At 45.2% G+C, this 19,802-nt stretch overlaps 1 protein-coding gene across 6 annotated transcripts in view; it reads left to right on the forward strand.

Annotated features, from left to right (window-relative positions):
* RBMS2 (RNA binding motif single stranded interacting protein 2) overlaps positions 1-18,373 on the forward strand; it is a 47,969-nt gene extending 29,596 nt beyond the window's left edge. For 5 of the 6 annotated variants that reach the window (XM_069079525.1, XM_069079534.1, XM_069079507.1 and 2 more), the window contains 12 exons: positions 2,454-2,512; positions 3,342-3,433; positions 4,696-4,853; positions 6,152-6,231; positions 6,360-6,469; positions 7,517-7,563; positions 11,653-11,749; positions 11,992-12,042; positions 12,324-12,434; positions 12,966-13,046; positions 13,349-13,435; positions 13,711-18,373. In XM_069079525.1, coding sequence (XP_068935626.1) covers positions 2,454-2,512; positions 3,342-3,433; positions 4,696-4,853; positions 6,152-6,231; positions 6,360-6,469; positions 7,517-7,563; positions 11,653-11,749; positions 11,992-12,042; positions 12,324-12,434; positions 12,966-13,046; positions 13,349-13,429 — 967 coding nt within the window. In that variant the 3' untranslated portion in view covers positions 13,430-13,435; positions 13,711-18,373. Of the gene's footprint in view, positions 1-2,453; positions 2,538-3,341; positions 3,434-4,695; positions 4,854-6,151; positions 6,232-6,359; positions 6,470-7,516; positions 7,564-11,652; positions 11,750-11,991; positions 12,043-12,323; positions 12,435-12,965; positions 13,047-13,348; positions 13,436-13,710 lie in introns of all 6 variants that reach the window. The other variant, XM_069079551.1, reaches the window with a different exon arrangement.
* Positions 18,374-19,802: the final 1,429 nt, after the last annotated feature.

The following is a 19,802-nucleotide window of genomic DNA, read 5'->3' on the forward strand; positions in this document are numbered from 1 at the left end:
GCCCTCCCCTGAAAATAAGCCCTCTGGTGTTTTTCTGTCCAAAAAAATTAATAAGACAGTGTCTTATTATCGGGGAAACACGGTATGCCCAAAAACATACCCCTCTGCATCTTTGGTGAAGCTATTTTCTTTTCACGACCTCAGTTTAGGTGCCTTCTCTTCCATGAATCAATCCATCCCTGGTCTAGCCTAGCTTCCCCTGCTAGAAGTCATTTCTTACTACAACCTGGTCTGGATTTTACCCTTCACCTTTATAATCTCAGTCCCTATCCCAAGTGCCTGACACACAGTAGACATTTTTATCAATAAATGTTGAATTAGGAGGATTTCTTGTCCTTGTCCCTGCTGTTGTAAGGACAGTATCCCTCACTTGTAGGTAAATTACAACCTAACCTCAGGTTGGGGAGGAAGTAATATGGGGATTAGAATTACAGATCTTAGCTCTCATAGCAGCAATCCTTTAAGGAGGAAGCCACATTGGCCCAACTCTACCCAGCTGCACTGGAAATTCTTGGCTCAAAATCTCTTGCCCCACCCGAAGCTCCGTGTGGGACAGCAGCATCTGTGTCCTTCTGTCTACAGCCTGACTTCTCTTGTGTCCCCCCCAGCTGCTTGCAGTCGGGAGAGCACTCAAGTGTTGTGGTGCTTGGGGGGCTGGGATTGCCCCAAACACTCCTGCTTTCAGTCTAATGGCTGGCCTCAGCCTTCAGGGCTCTTCTTTACCTTCTCGCTACCCCCCAGAAACAGAAGCCCCATTGAAGGAATCAGCTTCAGCCTGAGGAGCCAAAGAATAATTGAGTCCTCCGTCCCTTCTCTAGGGCCTGGGGGAAGGTCTTGGTATTTTCTCTTCCTCTGGATTTGTGATCCTTGCTTTGCCTTTTTAAGATTCCTTCCTCCTTCTTTTGAAATATGCAGGAGTATTTAGGTTAGGAGAACTTCTGTAAATCTGCTAACACACCCCAGTCCTGAATCCTACACACTCCCCTCTGTAACCTAGGAGTCTGGGAGACCCTGAAGCACTTAGTAGGGCCTTTGGAAAAAGGTGAAAGTTGAGATCCCAGGGCATGGGCAGAGTAAGCCAGACTAGCTGGAGGCAGGGTCAATTGAGGGATAGTCATTTCGAATTCCTGGTGTCTAAAAAGGCTGGTGGCTCTGGGCCTTGGAAGATCAATCAATCAACAGACATTTAAATGACTCCTAGTCCTAGGTGGAAATATGAAGAGGAAAGGGAAACAGGTTACATTTTTTGGGAGTTGTGTGTGGGGTGAAGAAATAGCTGTACATAAAGGTCCATTTATATATATACAGGTATATACAAAATAAATACTAGATAATTTGAGTGGGGAAGGCACTAAGCAGCTAGGAAAATGAAGATAAGGTACTCCACCACAAATGGAAGGACTGCATTCTGAGTATTGAGACAGCCAATACAAAGGCATGGAGACAGGAAGCAGGGTGTCATCCACGAAGAATTGTCAGAAGGCCAATTTGACTTAACCATAAAGTAATGTATAAGAAGTTTAGAAAGGTAGGTTGGAGTCAGGTTGTGAAGAGCTTTAAATGCCAGAGTGTGAAAATGTGGATATGCTATGGCCCAAGCTGGATGAGTAGCTTCAAGCACCTGGCAGAATGTCTACAGGGTAGATGCTTAAAAAAAGCTTGTAGACTGATTGATTGACTGGTTTTCTAGGAGCTGTAGCTTCCCTCCCCAATCCTCTGTCTTATGATCCTCCATTGTAGATGGTATATGATCTCATTCAGGAGATCTCTTAAGGGTAGGGAGTTATATGGTGGTATTGGCAGCTGATTTCTTCTCCATGTAGGAGATAGCTACCTGGAACCAGTAGGACAGACCTGCACAACTTGGCAGTAGGTAGAACCCAAAATTAAAATGCACCAAACTTCTTCAGGCCACAGATAGGTTTTTAATGGTTCATTTTCCAAGTAAAGGTATAATTAATGATTGAACTATTTTGCAAATAAATAATATTTTTAAAAAGGGAAATTTCAATAATATCCATTAATTACACTTATTACCTAAGATTTTTATATGAAACTGCTTCTCTCAGACTAGAGACAGAGTGACAATGGTTGGTTGCCTCCAGTCTTATGGCAAACAGGTAACCCACCTGCCAAGTTACATGACTGGCACAGTAGTGAATAGCGGAAGGAGGGTAAGGCTGGTCAGGGACCAAGCACTTGTTGCATCTTCACTTTCTTTTACATCCTTTACATTTTTAGAAGGCCTCAGGGAATCCTTTGGCACTGAAAGTGGTCCTAGGGCTGTACATTGTCCAGGCTGCAGTAGGAAGAACAGTTGTCCTCATGGGTATTATACTTGGCATGGGAGGTGGGGGTGGACTCATTAACCTTTCTCAGTGCTCAAGAGTTTACTCCCATTCTTGCCCTCCAATAATTACTTTGCTTTTCCTCCCTTCCCTTTCCCCACCTAGATATGGCAAAATTGTGTCTACTAAGGCCATATTGGATAAGACAACAAACAAATGCAAAGGTGAGAAGACAGACCGTCTTTGGGGGTAGGTAGTATTTTTAAAGTGGTTATCTCCTTGTACATCTCCTTTGCCCCTAGATTAGCAAGCACAGTGCCAGGGAATTAGTTTAGCCTGCCAGCCTTTCAAAACTGGTTGATAGTCCCTAGAATTCCTGATGGTCATATTGCTTTAGCTATGAATGCCATCATGATTACTTGGACATAGAAGACATTGAATATATATTACACAGAAGCTTCTTTGTTTGGGTTTATTCCTTGCCCATGTTTTTCCCTGGATTTGGTGGTAGAAGTGGGCAGGGGCATGTGAATTAAGACTTAGCCTAGCAACTTAATTTCTTCTGTGACTGTAAAGTAGCTATGTGTGTCTGGAGGCAAAAACTATCTATGGCAGTAACTTAGTTGTGTTTGGATAGATTGGGCTGGGTTTGGGAAAGTGAAAGGTGGGTGATATTGATCATGGGGCTACCATAGTAGGTGGTTGCTCACTCTTGCCATAGAGAAGCTATAGTGCCAACAGGCCTCATATTTCAGGGGTGTGACAAGGTAGGTAGAAGGGAAACCCCTCCCAGTTGTGGGATATTGTGTAGAACTCCTGAAATTTTTAGTTCCAGTGGGAAAGGAGTGGGGGAAGATACATGTAGATTAATCCTCTCATACATTGTTAGAAATCTCCAAGGGTTTATAGAATCCATGGAGAACATTTGAAATCTTCAGTTTCCCTTCCTTTCTGCCACTTGTATTATATAATTAACTTTTTCTCATCCCCCCTGAAAAGCCTCTCTACCTGTCTAATGTCCCCTTTACAGTTAATGTGGTCCCCTTTTTCTAGGCTATGGCTTTGTAGATTTTGACAGTCCTTCAGCTGCACAGAAAGCTGTGACTGCGCTTAAGGCCAGCGGGGTGCAGGCACAGATGGCAAAGGTAAGGGGATTTCCTTATTCTTGGCACCTCCAGCCTCCCTGGGGGCATAGATAGCCCAAGGGATGGTCTCAAGCTCAAAGTTTTCTGAGAACTCAAAAAGCCCTGATTGAGTATAGCTCATTCCAGGGCCCTCCCTATTCTGGATGAGGCCCCACCTGTTTGGCAGGTAGGAAGGAGGCTGACTTTATAGATGATACAGACCAGAACAGACTGAGTAACAGAAATTCAATTCCCCTTAAGGGACCAGACCCTCAATTCATAAAGCCACACTCCCTCACTGACTCTTTCTGTTAGTCTAAGGGACTAATGACCTGAGGCTCTTTCCCTTCTCTGCCTCCAGTATCTTGTGGAGATTTTGTAATTCTACTAAATCGGATTGTGCAATTTAGAGCTGATATTCTCCAACATTGTTCCCTCTGAATTTGGGGTAACCATTACCGGAGGTAAAGGGAGGCAGGGAATGTCTCTTTCTCTGTTCTCTTTCATATCCTGACCAGGACTTGCTTTTTTCTATTAAGCTGTGGGCATCAGGGGTCTTTTCTTTTTGTTTTTGTCGTGGTTGTAGAGAATTTTGTCTTTGCAATGCTTATTGTTAGGTGGGGGCCTAATTCTGTTCTGTGAGTTAAAGGAAAAGGAAGCCCTGAAGGCAAAGACGGGAGAAAGTCTTAAGTTTAGGGTGTCCTGGGGCCCTTGGGCAAGCTGACTGACTGCCAAGGTTCTTGGGATTAGACCTTTATGTAGGGAGAGCTATGCTCATACCCTACCCCTGGGAAAAGCCCTCAGAAAGGCTCTCAACTTCTACTATCTGGAGAATGACTGACTGACTGTAAGAGGCTCTGGGAGCTGTCCAGAATGAAGCTGGACTGTGCCCTAGTGGCACATTACCCTTTCTTTTTTCTTTCCTCTTTTTGCCCTCCCTTCATCAGAAAGTGAACATGCATTCCTGCTCAGAGGGACGCTGATGTGGCCGGAAGATGGGGGAGGGGGAATTCTTAAAACCGTCCCGCCTGATCAGGCGTCCCAGGAATCTCCTGCCTCCTGGGACTGTCTGTGAAGGGGCACCGGGCCTGGTACCGTACTTGGCTCCTAAAGGAGCAGTCACAAGCTGAACTAGAAATAATGAGCTGGTAGTTGGGAGGCAGGGAAGGAGGAATGGTTACAAACATCTTCACGAGTTTATGTGTTTTTTTTCCCCTGAAATATGGGGGGTGAGGGGGGAGCTGGAGCAAGCCCTGCCCTTTCTCACCTTTATGCTTTCATAGCAACAGGAGCAGGACCCTACAAATTTATACATCTCAAACCTCCCAGTGACTATGGATGAGCAGGAGTTGGAGGGGATGTTGAAGCCTTTTGGGCAAGTCATTTCTACTCGAATTCTCCGAGACACAAGTGGGACCAGTCGAGGGGTTGGCTTTGCAAGGTAAGAGGCCCTGAGGTCAGGCAGTACGGAAAGGAAAGTCTGCTGTCAACCTGACCCTCCCACGAGGCACTTGGGAATTCAGGAATAATCCGGGCCTTAAGCCCTTGTTTAGAAATACTTGATGGCAATTTTAATTTTTATTCATATATATTTATTTTATAAAAGCTCACATATTTGTATCACCCTTTTTGGTCCAGACCTGTGATTTGATAGGCCTAAAGAACTGCCTGGTGATTGAACTCCCTCTACCAGTGCAGAGAGGCAATTGTTTCTTAACTTAGAGTCTTAGATAGTTGCTTGAGGTAGAAATGAAGTGACTTGGCCAGAGCCATGCCGATTGTTTGTGCCAGAGGCAAGACATGAGCCCAGGCTCGAGGTTCTGTTTCCTCTGCCTCCTCCACCTTGATGCCACATTTAACCCCTTAAAGTTTATAAATCATTTTCTTCATGACTACCCTGGGAAGTGAGTATGTCACATTTCATCACAAAAATGCTTTGGCTCCTAATCTTCCCCCAACTGCTTCCTTTTTCTCTGTCATGTGCCCTTTTTTTCCAGACCTAGAAACAATTCTGGTGCCTTCTGCATAGATGCTGTTGTTTGGGCTGCTCCCCACTGAGGCCCTTAGTCCTGTATTGAAGAGAGCACTTCTCAGGATGTTGAGTCTTGTTCACATCACATGCTGTCCAACTCCTATTTTAACTGCACCAAAGTCCAGTCCTTGAGCTCTCTTGTCCTGAATCATCATCTCCCCAGAAATATCCTATTCTGGGCTCTTCTACTTCCTTTCTTACCAGGAGGGACCCTAGATTTTGAGCTACACATTCAGATAGAAAATATATTAGAGTTTTGCTTTAACATTTTAGGAAAATCCTGTGTTTTATATAGGACTTTGCAGTTTTAAAAGTATGTTCACGTTTATTTCATTTAGTTTTCAAAACCCTGTGAGATGGAGTGGGGTCTATATTACCCCTATTTTACAAATGAAGAGACTGAGACTCAGAGATTTACAGAATCAGAATAACTACTAACAGGTAGAATTAAGACTAGAACATAGGTCTTTAAATTCTTCAATTATCTGTTTCATCACATTGGAAAGATTTTGCTTCTCCTACTTCCTAGAATATGTAGAGAGAGGGACATTGATTGAGCTTCTGCAAGTCTGACTGGATGCATTTGAGACAGCCTGGGATCTTAGGAACTCCTGCCCATAGAGGGTTTGGACTGCACAACAAAAATAGAGAGAGTTCTTAAAGATCAGAGAAGCCAGAGTCTAACTGTTACTTCCTCTCCTCTGTAGGATGGAGTCCACAGAGAAGTGTGAAGCCATTATCACCCACTTTAATGGCAAATACATTAAGACACCCCCTGGAGTACCAGGTAAGGGAGATAAGGATCTGGGCTGAGAGGTCCATGGGGAGCTCACTCCACAGTGAGATAAGAAGCATGGCTGTGCTTGGGTAAAGCTGGGGAAGAACTCAGCTTCCTCTCCACTTTTCTCTTGGCAGCCCCATCTGATCCTTTGCTCTGCAAATTTGCTGATGGTGGACAAAAGAAACGCCAGAACCAGGGGAAATATGTGCAGAATGGCCGGTCTTGGCCACGAGATGGTGATGTGGTAAGTGGGGAAGGAGTCTTGTAAGGATGCAGAAGTAACATGAAGACAGTAAAGTGGGATAGAAGGTCTGTTAACTTGCTTTCTGATATAGCTGATATCAACCCAAAGGCCTAGCAGGTATCAGGCATCCCCTTGAGAGAGAGTGACTGCTTAACTGCAGGGCTGTTGTAGAAGATCCTCTACTTTTGGAGCAGTAACAAAGCCTCTGCTCAGTGCAGTGTCTGAGGCTGAGATGCGCAGAGCACGGATTGATTCTCTGCTGCTTGTGCTAATTTTGGCCTGACGACACCAGCCAGCACCACCCTACACCATTCATACATGGAGCCATTGGCTATAGCAAATGGAGAAATTTTGAAGGCTATGGACAAGTCCACTTCCCTTGGCAGTGTACTTTCTGGGGAAGTCCACCCAGATGATGGGGTTAATATACTACTCAGTGCCAGAGCTAGCACAGTGTTTGGAAGGTTCCAAAAGAAAGTGTGAGAGTGCCTACCAAACTCTGAAGGTCTACAGTGCCACTGTACTGACCTTATCCTTGTGTGCCTGTGAAACCTGGACAGTCTCCCCGTGCCATGCCAAGAAACGGAATCACTTCCATTGGAATTGTCTTAGGAAGATCACCTGGCAGGATAAATAAGGCACCGGACACTGAGGTCCTCTATCAAGCTGAACTGCCCGGCATTCAGACTCTACTGTAGAGAGTGCAACTCCAATGGGTTGGCCATATTGTTCGAATGCCAAGGATATGTTTGCCTAAAAGATTATTTTATGGGGAACTCAGACAAGGCAAGCACTCGTTTGGAGGCCAGAAGAAGCAGCACAAGGACACTGGCAAACTTTCTCTGGAGAACTTTATTATGAGACGTGGCAGACCCTGGCCATTGGGCTTGCCCAGGCCTCATTATAGGGAAAGCCTTAATCCAGGTTTTCCAGGTTTGACTGTGGTAATCATCTGGAAACTAAAGGTTTCTCATGCCTTTGGAGTCTGAGTTTTCCTGCCTCTCACCCAGATACTCCCAGGCTGATCTTTGTGCTTTTCTCTCACAGGGTGGCATGGCACTGACCTATGACCCTGCCACAGCTCTACAGAATGGGTAAGTCCTCATCAGCACTCCATGTTGTAGCTGAAACATTCAGGGATAAGATTTGGAACCAAGAGCTCACATATACAGTGGAGAAATAGAGACATTTCTTTTAAAAACAGATGAAAATCAGGGCTGTGTACTATCACTTTTAATTTTATGTAATCTTAATAAATATAGTAGCTGATACTTATGTAGTGCTTTAAAGTGTACTTATTTTCCTCCTCACAGCCCTGTGAGTTAGGTAGTGGCAGGACAGGAGTATCTCACTTTATAGAGGAGGCAAATAAAACTTAGAAAGCTTAAATGACTTGCAGAGTCCCCTCTAGTGAACCTTCATCCAGAGTGAGGTGGGGGTCCTCCCCTTCTGACTCCTAATTCTCTCTAGTACGCCACACCTGCCTCTTAGAAATGTTAGCAATCCACTAAGGCGTGAAAAAGAAACTATGGGGAATAGGATGACCCATGTAGAGGTTAAAATATCTCTATTTGCAAATGATATGATGGGATATCTATTTAGAAGATCTGAGAGATTTAAGGGGGGGAAATGAAGTGATTATTTCCTCTACCAAGGTAGCAAGATATAAAATAAATCCACAGAGTCATTTGCATTTCTATATGTCACAAATAAAAATTTTAAAAACCTGATAGGGAAATACCATTTACAGTTATGACAGAGTGTCAAATTTTTCAAATATTTTTGTTGAACAGAAATTAGAAGGAACTTAACTGATCATCCCCACCATATATATGGTTAGGTCTGCCAAAATACTTCGCTCATTAGTTTATAGATTTTATTCCAATATCAGTTGAATTACCAAAGGGCTATTTTACAGAATTAGAAAAATCCAACACAAAATTAATTCTAGAAAAACAGACAGAAACATCAAGAGGTACTATGGAAAAAATATTTATGTAGAATTTATCCTATAAGCTTTCAAGATAAAGTGTTAGATGGTCACTGTAAAACAGAAAAATAAATCATTGGAATAGAAGAAAATCCAGAAATAGAACCTAGTCTATCATTGTTTTTAATGTTTGATAAAGCCTATAAGTGTGACCTTGGGCAAATCCCTTACTTAACCTCTCTAGGTTTATTTTATTCATCTGTAAAATGAAAGGGTCAGAGGAGATGGCCTCTGGGGTATCTCTTCCAGCTCTTGAGCCTATGGTGAGGGGAAGGATTCATTCAATTTTTGAAATTTGGGTAACAGTATTATGGAAAAATTCTGATAGCTTTTGTTCCAGACCTCACATCCTCCATTTGAATTAATACTCTAATTATTTCTTAAAATTGAAAGAAAATTGTTTCTCATTTGTGTAGGGGAAAAATTTTCTCTTGAACAAATGGAAGAAATTATTGGAGACAAAATTTTAATTGTTTATTTTTTCATAAAGTTTTTGCATGACAAATTTAAGGAATATTAAGGCCAAATTTGTGTGAGACAACTTTTAAAATGGCACATCTTCTGCTGTCAGGACTGAGAGGGATATGGTTTGATACAAGGAAGACTATAGTAAGGGGAAAGCATCTGAAGTGGGCCTTTAAGGGAGAGAGGCACTTGAACAGATGGAGTAGAGGACAGAGTCTGTGCCAGGCACTGAGAAGCAGAGATGCATGGAGAAAAAGCCATGGAGAGGCGAAGACAAGCATGAGAGATGGAGAGAAGTTCAGTTTGGCTGGAACTCAGAAGAATCATAACATGTGATGGCTATGCAGTCAGAAATGTTGAGGTAGGCAGGTTCTGTAGGCAGTGAAGAACTGCTGAAGATTTTTTGAGTAGATGAATGACATGATCATGCCAGTGCGTACCTTAGGCATGGAAGGTAGAGGGAAGAGGTAATGGATGAAATGGAGAAAGACTTGTTAGATGGCTATGCCAATAACATAGGTGAGAATAGGTTAAGAGCCGTGGTTGAGAGGTGGACATGCAGAAGAGAATGTGAGTGATATGGCAGTTGGACACCAAAAAACTTGGCAACTGATGTGATGTCTACGGTTGAGAGAGAGGGAAGAATTGAAGATGACTAAGAGTAACTGGGAAGATGGTGGGGCCATTTTTAGAGGATGGGAAGTTAGTGAGAGTGGCAGACTTTCCCCCCACTTAATAGTACTTTATTTTATTTTTCAATTACATGTAAAGATAGTTTTCAACATTCATTTTTATAAGATTTTGAGTTCCAAATTTTTTTCCCTCCTCTCCCCACTTCCCAAGACAGCAAGCAATCTGCTATTGGTTACTCATGTACTATCATATTAATCATATCTCCACATTAGTCACGTTGTGAAAGAAGAATCAGAACAAATGGGAAAAACCACAAGAAAGAAAAAAGAAACAAACAAAAAAATTTTTAATGAAAATAGTAAGCTTCAATCTGCATTCATATTCCATAGTTCTTTCCCTCGATATGGACTGCATTTTCCATCATGAGTCTTTTGGTATTGTATTGCTTAGAAGAACTAAGTCTATCATATTTTATCATCATGTTGCTATTATTGTATACAATGTTCTCCTGGTTCTGCTCACTTCATTCAGCATCAGTTTATATAGGTCCCTCCAGGTTATTATGAAGTCTGTCTAATCCTCATTTCTTATAGCACAATAATATTCCATTGCATTCATATACCACATACCATAATACATTCATATTCCCCAACTGCTGGGCATCTCCTCAATTTCCAGTTCTTGAGAGTGGCAGATTTTTAAAAAAAGGTATTAGTTAAGTTTGAAGGTACCATCACATCATCCAGGGAGGAATATCTGGCAGATAGAAATATGATATTGTTCTGTAGAGAAATTTTCTATATAAAAAGAAAAATATATTTGTGGTATATATAGCTAGTATCTACAAAGAACTGATGCAAAACTTGAAGAATAACAGTAACCCTTCTCTAGTGATATGAACAGTTTTCAGAGGAAGAAACACAAATTGTTCATAACAACTTGAAAACTTATTCAATTATTTGAATATGCAGAGATACACATTTTAAAGTAACTTTAAGGTAATATTTCTACATAGCAAATTGGCAAAAAAAAAAATAGATTAAAAACTGTAAAATTGGTAGCACTGTTTCCTAGCAGAAAAGTAGTCAAACAATATGAACAAGTAGTTTTTCCCCCAAAACATCCTGCAAACTATAAATAATCCTTTTAAAATGTGACCTAGTGGGGGCGGCTAGGTGGCGCAGTGAGTAAAGTGCCAACGCTGGAATCAGGAGGATCTGAGTTCGGTTCCAGCTTCAGATGCTTAACACCCACACACAAAAATAAACTAGGCTTGTAACCTTGGGCAAGTTACTTAACCCCAATTGCTCTCCAAAAAAAAAAAAAAAAAAAGCAAAAATGTGACCTAGTGGGGCGGCCAGGTGGCTCAGTGAGTAAGAGTGCCGACTCCAGCGTCAGTAGACCCGGGATGAGTTCCGGCCTCAGATACTTAGCACCCACACAAAATAACTGGCCGTGTAACCTTGAGCAAGTTACTTAACCCCAATTGCTTTAAAAAAAAAATGTGACCTAGATCATTAATAGTAAGAGAAATGCAAATTAAAGCAAATGTTCCCCTCCCTGCAAATTGGCAGAGATGACAAAACATGGGAATGGTCCCCAAAAGAGGCCATGGGCATGTGGATACACTTTTGGTGGCATGTGGGTAGACCAGCAGCCCTGGAAGTCAATTTGGAATTATGTAAGGAAAGTGACTAGACTGTTCTTACAAAGTGGGTGCCAGTCAGTTGAGGGAAAGATGAAAAATGTTTAACTGGAAGGGATCTGAACACAGATGATGAAACATACCTTCTGCCTTCACAGCAGAGAGGCAGAACTCATAGAGCAGAAAGTAGTATGTATTGTTAGATTTGGTCACTGTATTTTGTGATTCTGGTAAACTTTTTGTTATAAGGAAGCTTGATTTTGGTGGAGAGGGAATCCGGAATGACTATGAGGTCCAGAGAAAAGGCATCTTTTTTTTCTTTCTTTTGATGGCAGGACTGCAAGGAAATATACCTGGGTAGACTGAGATAGTGAGAACTCACCAAAGTATGGAACCCTTCATCCCATGGCTACCTATAACCTTTTTATTTAGTATTACTCTTTCCTACAGATTTTATACAGCATCACCCTACAGCATCACCCCGAACAGGATGATTGCCCAGACCACACTCTCCCCCTATCTCCCATCTCCTGTATCTTCATATCAGGTAAAAGCATCATCACAAGGGAGGGAAGATGCATTCTCTTTGGTTTAACATGGTGGTTTAGGTGGGAAAGGTGCTTATTCTTAATGCCTTTGTTTATCTAAGTCCAGTTTTTATTGGTCTTTTGACCCTGGCTTTGCCAATATTTAGTTTCAGGGACTGGGCAGGGCCCAATAGGCGATTGTCATCGCGACATTTCCCTTTCCCCCAATAGGGGGTGGCTCAGACATGTCCATTCTCTGTAGGTTCACAGCCCGTCTTGGATGCACCACCAGTCATACCTCATGCCGCCTGCAGTGAGTGTCTCTAGTCTTTCCTGCAAGAGGCCGGGGGAACGGGGGTGTGGTTGGGGGGCATTAGCCTGAGGGAGCCTCGCCTCTCCTCTTTCGGCCAGGCCGCAGAGTCAGGGAGCCTCTGCTTATGACACTGCTTGATGCTCACCTTTCTTACTTCCTGCTACTTGTTCTCCAGGGGCCATTATTAGCCTTCATTTCAGGCTGTTCACTAGCTTCGAGTCTGAAAACTTTGAGGCTAACCTTGTCGCTGTTCTTTCCTATCTCCCTGTTTCTTCCCCCAGGGCACAGTCTTGACCCCAGGGATGGACCACACCATTTCCATCCAGCCTGCCTCAATGATGGGACCTCTTACCCAGCAGCTGGGCCACCTTTCCCTCAGCAGCACGGGCACGGTAAAGCCACGGATGATTGGGGGTGGGGATGGACAATCACTTCAATATGAAAATTTCCTGGGATCTCTTAGACTCCTTACAATCTGTATAATTCTTTTATTAAGTATGTATAATAGTGCTTACCAGTGTTTTTTCATAGGATAGAACCCAGGATCATGTGAGTGGGACAGAGAAAGCCCATTAGGTATAAAATATCCATCTACCTTTTCATCATTATTCCTCCCATTATCTCCTTCAACCAAATCCCGCCTCATCAAGTTGTACAGGCAGGCAGAAATATGATACTTTCCAAGTTTCTGCAGATTGTCTAGAAATCCTTACAAGAAGAAGAAAAATGCTTGCCCATTTATGCCACCTCATTCTGGAACAGGGCCAAGTTGAACAATAAAGTTTAGGATTAGAGAACACTGTGCGTGAGCCAGGGTCAGTAGGTGGGGAAGGCCTGGGCAGCTGAAAGGCCAGAGTGGGGGATGGGAAAGAAGAGGAGGCCCTGGAGGAGTCTGCTCCATCCTTTGATGTCCCTCTTCCTAGTATATGCCCACCGCTGCAGCTATGCAAGGAGCTTATATCCCCCAGTACACGCCTGTGCCTTCTTCCAGTGTTCCTGTTGAGGTAAGAGCTTTGTGATTTCCCTGGGGGTGTGAGGAAGGCATGCAGGAATATAAGAAAGACCTAGTCCTTACACTCTTTGGGCTGCTGGACCCCTCATCTTCCTCCCAGATTTTTGCCAGTAATCACGGCCTGGATGTTGATCATACAGACTTGTTAGCCTTTGGGGTGGAACAAGACTTGTGGTAAAGAGAGCCGGCCACTCCATGTTTAGGTGATAAGATACTAGATTTTGGATAGCATGTTAGTCTGTGGGGAGGGTAGGGGTAGGGGAGGATGACCTCACTGTCTTGGTTGTGATACAGGAGAACAGTGGCCAGCAAAGTCAAGTAGCAGTGGACCCTCCCTCTGATCATGCGGCCTATTCCTTCCCGTACAGCAAGTAACAGTGGGTAAGAGCCACGTGGTGAGGGCAGGAGGGCCAGAGCTGGGGGCAGAGAGAGGTTGTTAGAGGAGGTCCCAAGACCAGGCAATCTAGTGTTTCACGGCTGTTTCCCACCTGTCCTGGCTGTGTGGATCCTCTGGGTATTGCCTGTCCTATGGCTCTGTTTCCAGCTCTGATGGGTTGGAAGTAGTTGGGGGCAGAGAATGAGGGATCTTGGTGTAGACTGGCCAACTCCAAGAAGGACTGGCCATCATTATTATGAAAGACTGGTATGTTTTACAGATGGGTCTGGGCCTGAGAGGACATCTCTGCTCTCATGTCCTGACACTACCCCACACCACTGGCGGAGCCTGGGGTTACAAGGCCACCTTTCCTTTGTGCTGCATTCAAGGAGTTCAGATTTTTTTTTCTTTCTTTTGCAAAGAAAACGTTTCTAAAAACCACAACAGACTCTACACACCCTAAGGAGACCAACCAGTGACCGGACATTCACGTCTCCATATGAGAAAAATTGTTGTGTTGTGTTGGGATTTATTGTTTGGGCTATTTTTAAAAATTTCTTTGGAAAGAAAGTAGAAAGCTTTGTTGCTGGGGCATTGGCCATGGGTTCTTCTTGATGGGTTTGGTTACAGACTTTTCTGTTTTTATTATTTTGTAGGGTTTTTTTTTTCAAAGAAAATATGCAGGTTTTTGAATTGTGTTTTGTAAAGCTCCCAGAATCCGTGCCTGCCCCTCTCTTTCTGCTTCTTCTCCAAGGTCCATCCTAACCCAACCACTGCTTTCTCCCCACCCCCATGCTGCAGAACCCGCCCACTTTGGCTTTTTAACTTGGGGGTTTTGGTTTTTTGAAATGGAACTTTATTTTGTGAAATAAGAGCAAAGCAGAGCAGGACGTGGGCAGTTGGGGGAGTCCAGCCTCCTTCCTCCTTTCTGCCCCTCTTCCCTGCTCACCTGCCTCCTGCCTGGGAAAGAACGCCAGGCTTTGGCTACAGGGAAGAGGAATGTGCCCTTGGGCGCTCCAGAGACAAGCTCCCCAGTCCCTCACCCCGGCCCTTTGGACAGAGACAAGGTTTCCTCCAGGACATCAGACAATTCAACTACTTCCGCTCTTCTTGCTGCTATGGGGACATCTCCAACCTAGGAAATCATCATTGGCTTCAGCTCTTCAGGAACCCTAACTCTGCTGCTCTGGTTGGCTTTTTGTGCCATCTCCAGGAAAGGAGCTTGTGGGCCTGTCACCTTTCTCTTTTTCTCCCCGCCCCTTTGTGCTGTGCTCAGAGCCCCAGCAGCTAGAACATGTGCTGCCTTCCTGCCCACCTTCTCTGTCAAGCCTGGATCAGCTGACCAGCTGCTTCATCTTGGAGTAGATACTGCCCCACAGGACTTGGTAATTCTCCACCCCTGACCCTGGGATCCACAGTGCCTTCTGACGCCCACCCTTAGGGATGCTGCCAGGGGGAGACCGTTACATAACGCAACCTCTCTGCATATTCTGATTTACCAACAAGCTTTGGGTTGCATGTTAGAGAGAGAGAGAAAGAGTGAGTGTGTGCATGTGTGTGTGTGTGTTTGTGCTGTTTGCATTTGGGTAGGGGTACAAAAGGATACACCGATCTCTGATTGTGTAGTTCAGCCTGCACTGTCCTGGTAAGCTTGCCCTTCTCCCGAGGTTCTGGGCATCTGCAGGCATCTTCCTTCTTCTGGAAGTCCAGCAGGTATCTGGGCTGGAAACGTGCAATAACCATCCCCCACCCTGCATTTCATCTTTCCTGTGAAGCTAGGACTCCAGGGGAAAAGGCCCATGATTTGCTCTCCATCTACCCACCTTCTCTCCTACTGTAAGATTTATGTCTGTGCCGGAGAAACAAACAGTGGGAGTATCATGCCCCTGCCCACCTCAAGGAACAGGCCTTTTTCCCTTATCACCTTCCTACTTAGAGTCCAGTTTCATCATTACATTGTAAGACTATGAAAAGGAGGTTCTGTTCCAGCCCTAGGGACTGGGTCCTCTCCACCTATGGGCCAGGCTCTTCTACACTAGACAATCAAGGACAGAAAAACAGCTAAGATTGATGGCTGGTGTAAAATCAGGTGTTCAATCGGCTGGAGGGAGAGGCCCCTCCAATCTATCCTTCCTGCTCCCTTACCCCCAGACTGCCCCTTTGTTCAGCCTCGGGGAGGGGTGATACTGGTTTGCCAGTTTTCAGTTTCTTTTGGGTGCTTTTTAAACTTGAGACACCCTCAGGCCCAAGACATATTTGCTCAGAGGGTGCCCCCTTGCCTTTCCTATGCTTCTTGTGCCCCCTCACCCCATTCCATTTGTTACTGTCAATGTAACTCCAGCCCCCATGCATTCAGTCATCCTGTCGGAACAGTCTGGCTGCTGGGGGGCAGGGGGTAAGGATGCGAGAGCTTTCATTCTTGAGAGTTGGCCAAGGAAGACTACATAACTCTGACCTTGTCTGGGCACTCTTAGGGAAAAATAAGGAAAATGAAGCCTGGGGTCGCTGAGGGCATTGCCTTGAGGTGCAGTGGGGTCTTCAGCCATCCACATGCAGCAGAGCTAATGCCTCTCTTCCTTTGCCATCCCCCTGCCCCTTCCCTCACCACCTGTTTGGTTTTTTAAGCATCCCCATAGTGGTCTTCATTAGGTTTCTTCTGGAGCTCGCCCTTGTGAAGTCTCATTGTTCGTACTGTTGGGGATCCAGGGGATTTAGACTGACCATTGACTTTAAACTTTTCTGGTGGTTGGTGGTGGTGATGATGATTCTATCTGGTGCTTTTGAGTTGCTACTCTTGAGATATTTGGGGGGTGGGAGGGAGGCAAGATTTTTGTTTCTTTTCATGTGATCAGTTGTGATAAAGGAAGAAGAAATAGGGTGAGGGGAGGGAAATCCTTCCCCTCAGCCCAAAGCCACAGACTGAAGGAGTGGGGACAGCTGAAGGCTGCGGGAGGTCTGAGCTCAGCAGCCCGGCTGGTCCCTGCTCCTTCAGGCCCTCGTTCAGTTTTGTCAGGGGCTGTGGCTTTGGGATGGGGGACATAGCAGAGGGTCTGCACAGCCTCACAGCCTCTCCCTCGGAAGAGAATGCTCAGTTTCTGTGATTGCAGAGATGGTCTTACTATTTAAAGCGTTTTTTCTGTGTATCTCTTGGTGCATATGTGTGTATGCACATTTTTTTTTTAATTTTTTAAGAAAGCCAAATAGGAATGTCACAGAACCGGCCGTCCTTTCCTGGGTTTGAGAGACCCAGACCTGATTCAGCATTGCCATCGTGGCCATTGCTTCCCATAGGGCCTGGATCACAGCAGCCCCAAGCCAGGGGACGGGGCAGACCCGGTCTGAGGGAAGGAAAATACTGTGTCTTGGGGGCAAAAGTGGGGAGGAGAAGCGAAATATTTCTTTTTAAGATTTTGTTTTGTTTAACCAAAGAAAGTTAAGCAGGTCCTAGTCTGGCCTCCTGTCCTCAGATTCTCGAGGAGAACCTGTATATTAGGGGTGGAGGGTAAGTGAGGAGAGGAGACTGGAAGCTCTGCAGGCCCCATGCGGGGCTTCCTCCCTTCGGTGCTAAGAGCCGGCGCTCCCGGGCCCTGGGATGGCCCCGGTCCGAGCTGGAGCAGCCAGGCCAGCTGGGCTGTTGCGGGCGGGGGCTGGCCTGCCGCTTGCCACGTGCCCCACCTGCTGGGGGGTGGCGGCATTGCAGCCCAGCCACCCGGCCGCACCTACCCAGGGTGGGCAGTAGGGCCCCCTCGCCCCCAGCAGCTTTGAGCAATAAAAACAGGTGAAAGGTTACCATCCCTCCCCGCGGCCAGGCAGAAGCAGCGGGAGGGCTTAGCTTCTTTGTGCCTTGACCTCCCGTGATCGTCAGCCCTTCCTCTTCCCCAGCTTTCCCACCTCCCACGCGAGCTCCCTTTCTGTAGTGGCTATCCCTTCTTCCCGCCGTGTTGGCGCCGCCCTTCTGCCTTCCCTCCACCCCACCGAGTCCTCCCCACGGCTACCGTCCGGGCGGCAGGGCTCTGCTCGCCTGTTCGGACCTCCTCCTCACTTCCCACCACACACCCAGCAGCGTTCCCTCCTCGTGACACATCTACCTCACAAATCTCACCGTTCATTGTTCAGAACAAGGGCACAACCACCTGCTTGGGCCCCCTTCACCTGCTTCAGGTTTGGGAGCAAGAATGGGTGACGTGGGGGGGAAGGGTCCGTAACTAAAAAACAAAGTTTAGTTGCTGCTACTTTCTGTAGAATCCAGCATGACCGAGTCTGTGGCGCTGGTGCCTGCTCTTCAACGAACACTGAAGTTGAAGCCGGGCTGATGGGTCCCGGACCCTGAGACAGCTCCCTCCTGACCAGTGGCTTAACTCTTTACCTGGTCCAAGCTCCAGAAAGGGAGAAAGTGTAAGGGCCGCAGCAGTAGCCTCCCCGTTTGACAACCAACACAGGCACAGGGGCTTTGTCATCTCATTTGCCTTCTTCCCCTGTTGGGCTTTAAAAACAGCCTTATTCCAGAGACCTCTTTTAATCACCCTGGGGCACTTACCTCTCCTATTTTCAAGCTGGACTGAGGGGAAGAAAAGTTGGTATCCAACTGTCTGAGTTGAGCTTTATCTGAGGTCCTGATGGAGATGCCAACAGGGGACCATCTTTATGCTAATCCCACGCACCCCTCACCAATCCCCATCTCATATATACTCATTGTAGATCTGAAATAAGTTTAATTTATACTTAGAAACATTTTGTACAGGTTTTTTAAAGTTTTTTTTCTTTTTGATTTTGTTTATTCAGAGTTTCTAGTTTTGTATTCTGCCTGCTTCTATGCTGAAAGCACTCCAGCTTATCCCTGTTTATCTCCTAAATTTTCCAATGTACCCCCCTCCCTGCAATCTTGTGGAGCTCCAGCTGTCTCATTTCAAATTCTGTTTTTAAATAAAATGATGAAAAAACCAGCCTCAGTGTCCTGATCAGGGGAAGGAAGTAGGTTGGTGGTCGGCTTTTTTGCCCAAGAAAGACATCTTCGAAGCAGGGCCGTGGAAAGCCAGTGCCTGGACCAAATTAAAGTTCACAAAGGGAATGGAATCAGGTGGTCATTCCCAACCGTGCTGTAAGAGCTGTTTCTGTCAGTTCAATACAAGACTTGAGGTTTCCCAATCACCCTCCCCCAGAACAGACAGCACCACAGAATCTCTATCAAATGTGGTTTTTATTCAACTGACAAGCACTTTTTCTACAGCTGCACTTGTGGAACATCACATGGCAACAACAGGAGTTTCTAGACTTTTTTTTTCCTTTTAAACCTTATTAAAAATGAGATTGGTCCTAAAAATATAGAAAGAAATAAATTTAAATTCACAAAAAAACTGTACATTATCAAAAAGTCACTAAAACACCACATTTGGTTATATAAAAGTCAGTCCCTTTTTGTCACAAAAGGAACATGGGAACAACTTTTGTTGATGATGTGGTTTCTTCCCGTTAAGACTGACATGGGATAGGATTTTTTTTTTGAGGGTGGGGATGAAACTAATTTTTAATATGCCTACCCCCAAATACTTGAAATTGTTAAGAATAAAGGCAGAAGGAAAAGTGGGAAGTTGACCACTTTTCCCCCAAATAGGCCCCCAAATTTTAAGCCAGCCTATCACCTCAAAGAGTGCCTGCCTGATCCTTGGGGATTTGGGTGGAGGGAAGACAACACTAAGTGGAACACATGAGATTCCAGACCATCATTCTCTTCCCCTCAACCCCCCCCCCCCCATTAAGTAATTCAAGGGCTTTTATATCAGGAAAAACATTACCCTGTGAGGGGGACAAGGTGTGTGACTGAGGGCAGGGAAGGGCCCTCATCTATAATTCCAAACATTTAACACAGTTTGTTACAGCGCAGTTTAGATAAAATATAAATATTTATGCATAATATAGTCAATTCAAATAGTCTTCAATTCACCTCTTATTTAAAATAAAAAAAAATCTCAAAATAATTTCTGAGGTTTATCTGACAGAAAAGGCGACTTGAGAGATGAGATGGAAAAGGAGAGAAACAAAAGGGCAGGGAGAATGTAGACGCATCCTCCCTTAATGTCCCTCAGTGTTTATCAGTGCAGCTGGTGGAGCAAAGCCAGGGCCATGGCTCCTCCCTCCCAGTAGCAAAGTTCCTTGGGGGACATGGGTGTCTTGGCTCTCTGCTTGGGCCCAGGGCCTCCTCCCCAGTGCAAGTACCCGTAATCTCTAATGGGAGGAGCCGAGGCTGGGCAGGGGAGCAGAGGGCCAGGACCCCCTGGTGATGGCTGGGGCAGATGGCAGCTCTCCTCTTACAGAGTGGGGCCCTGTGTCAGGGACAGCAGTGTACACACAACTTGCCCCTCAACCATCCTGCTT

This window comes from Petaurus breviceps, unplaced genomic scaffold, assembly GCF_028583685.1.
Source record: "Petaurus breviceps papuanus isolate PSGF00001 unplaced genomic scaffold, PetGlider_PUasm1.0 154, whole genome shotgun sequence".
NCBI lineage: Eukaryota > Metazoa > Chordata > Mammalia > Diprotodontia > Petauridae > Petaurus > Petaurus breviceps.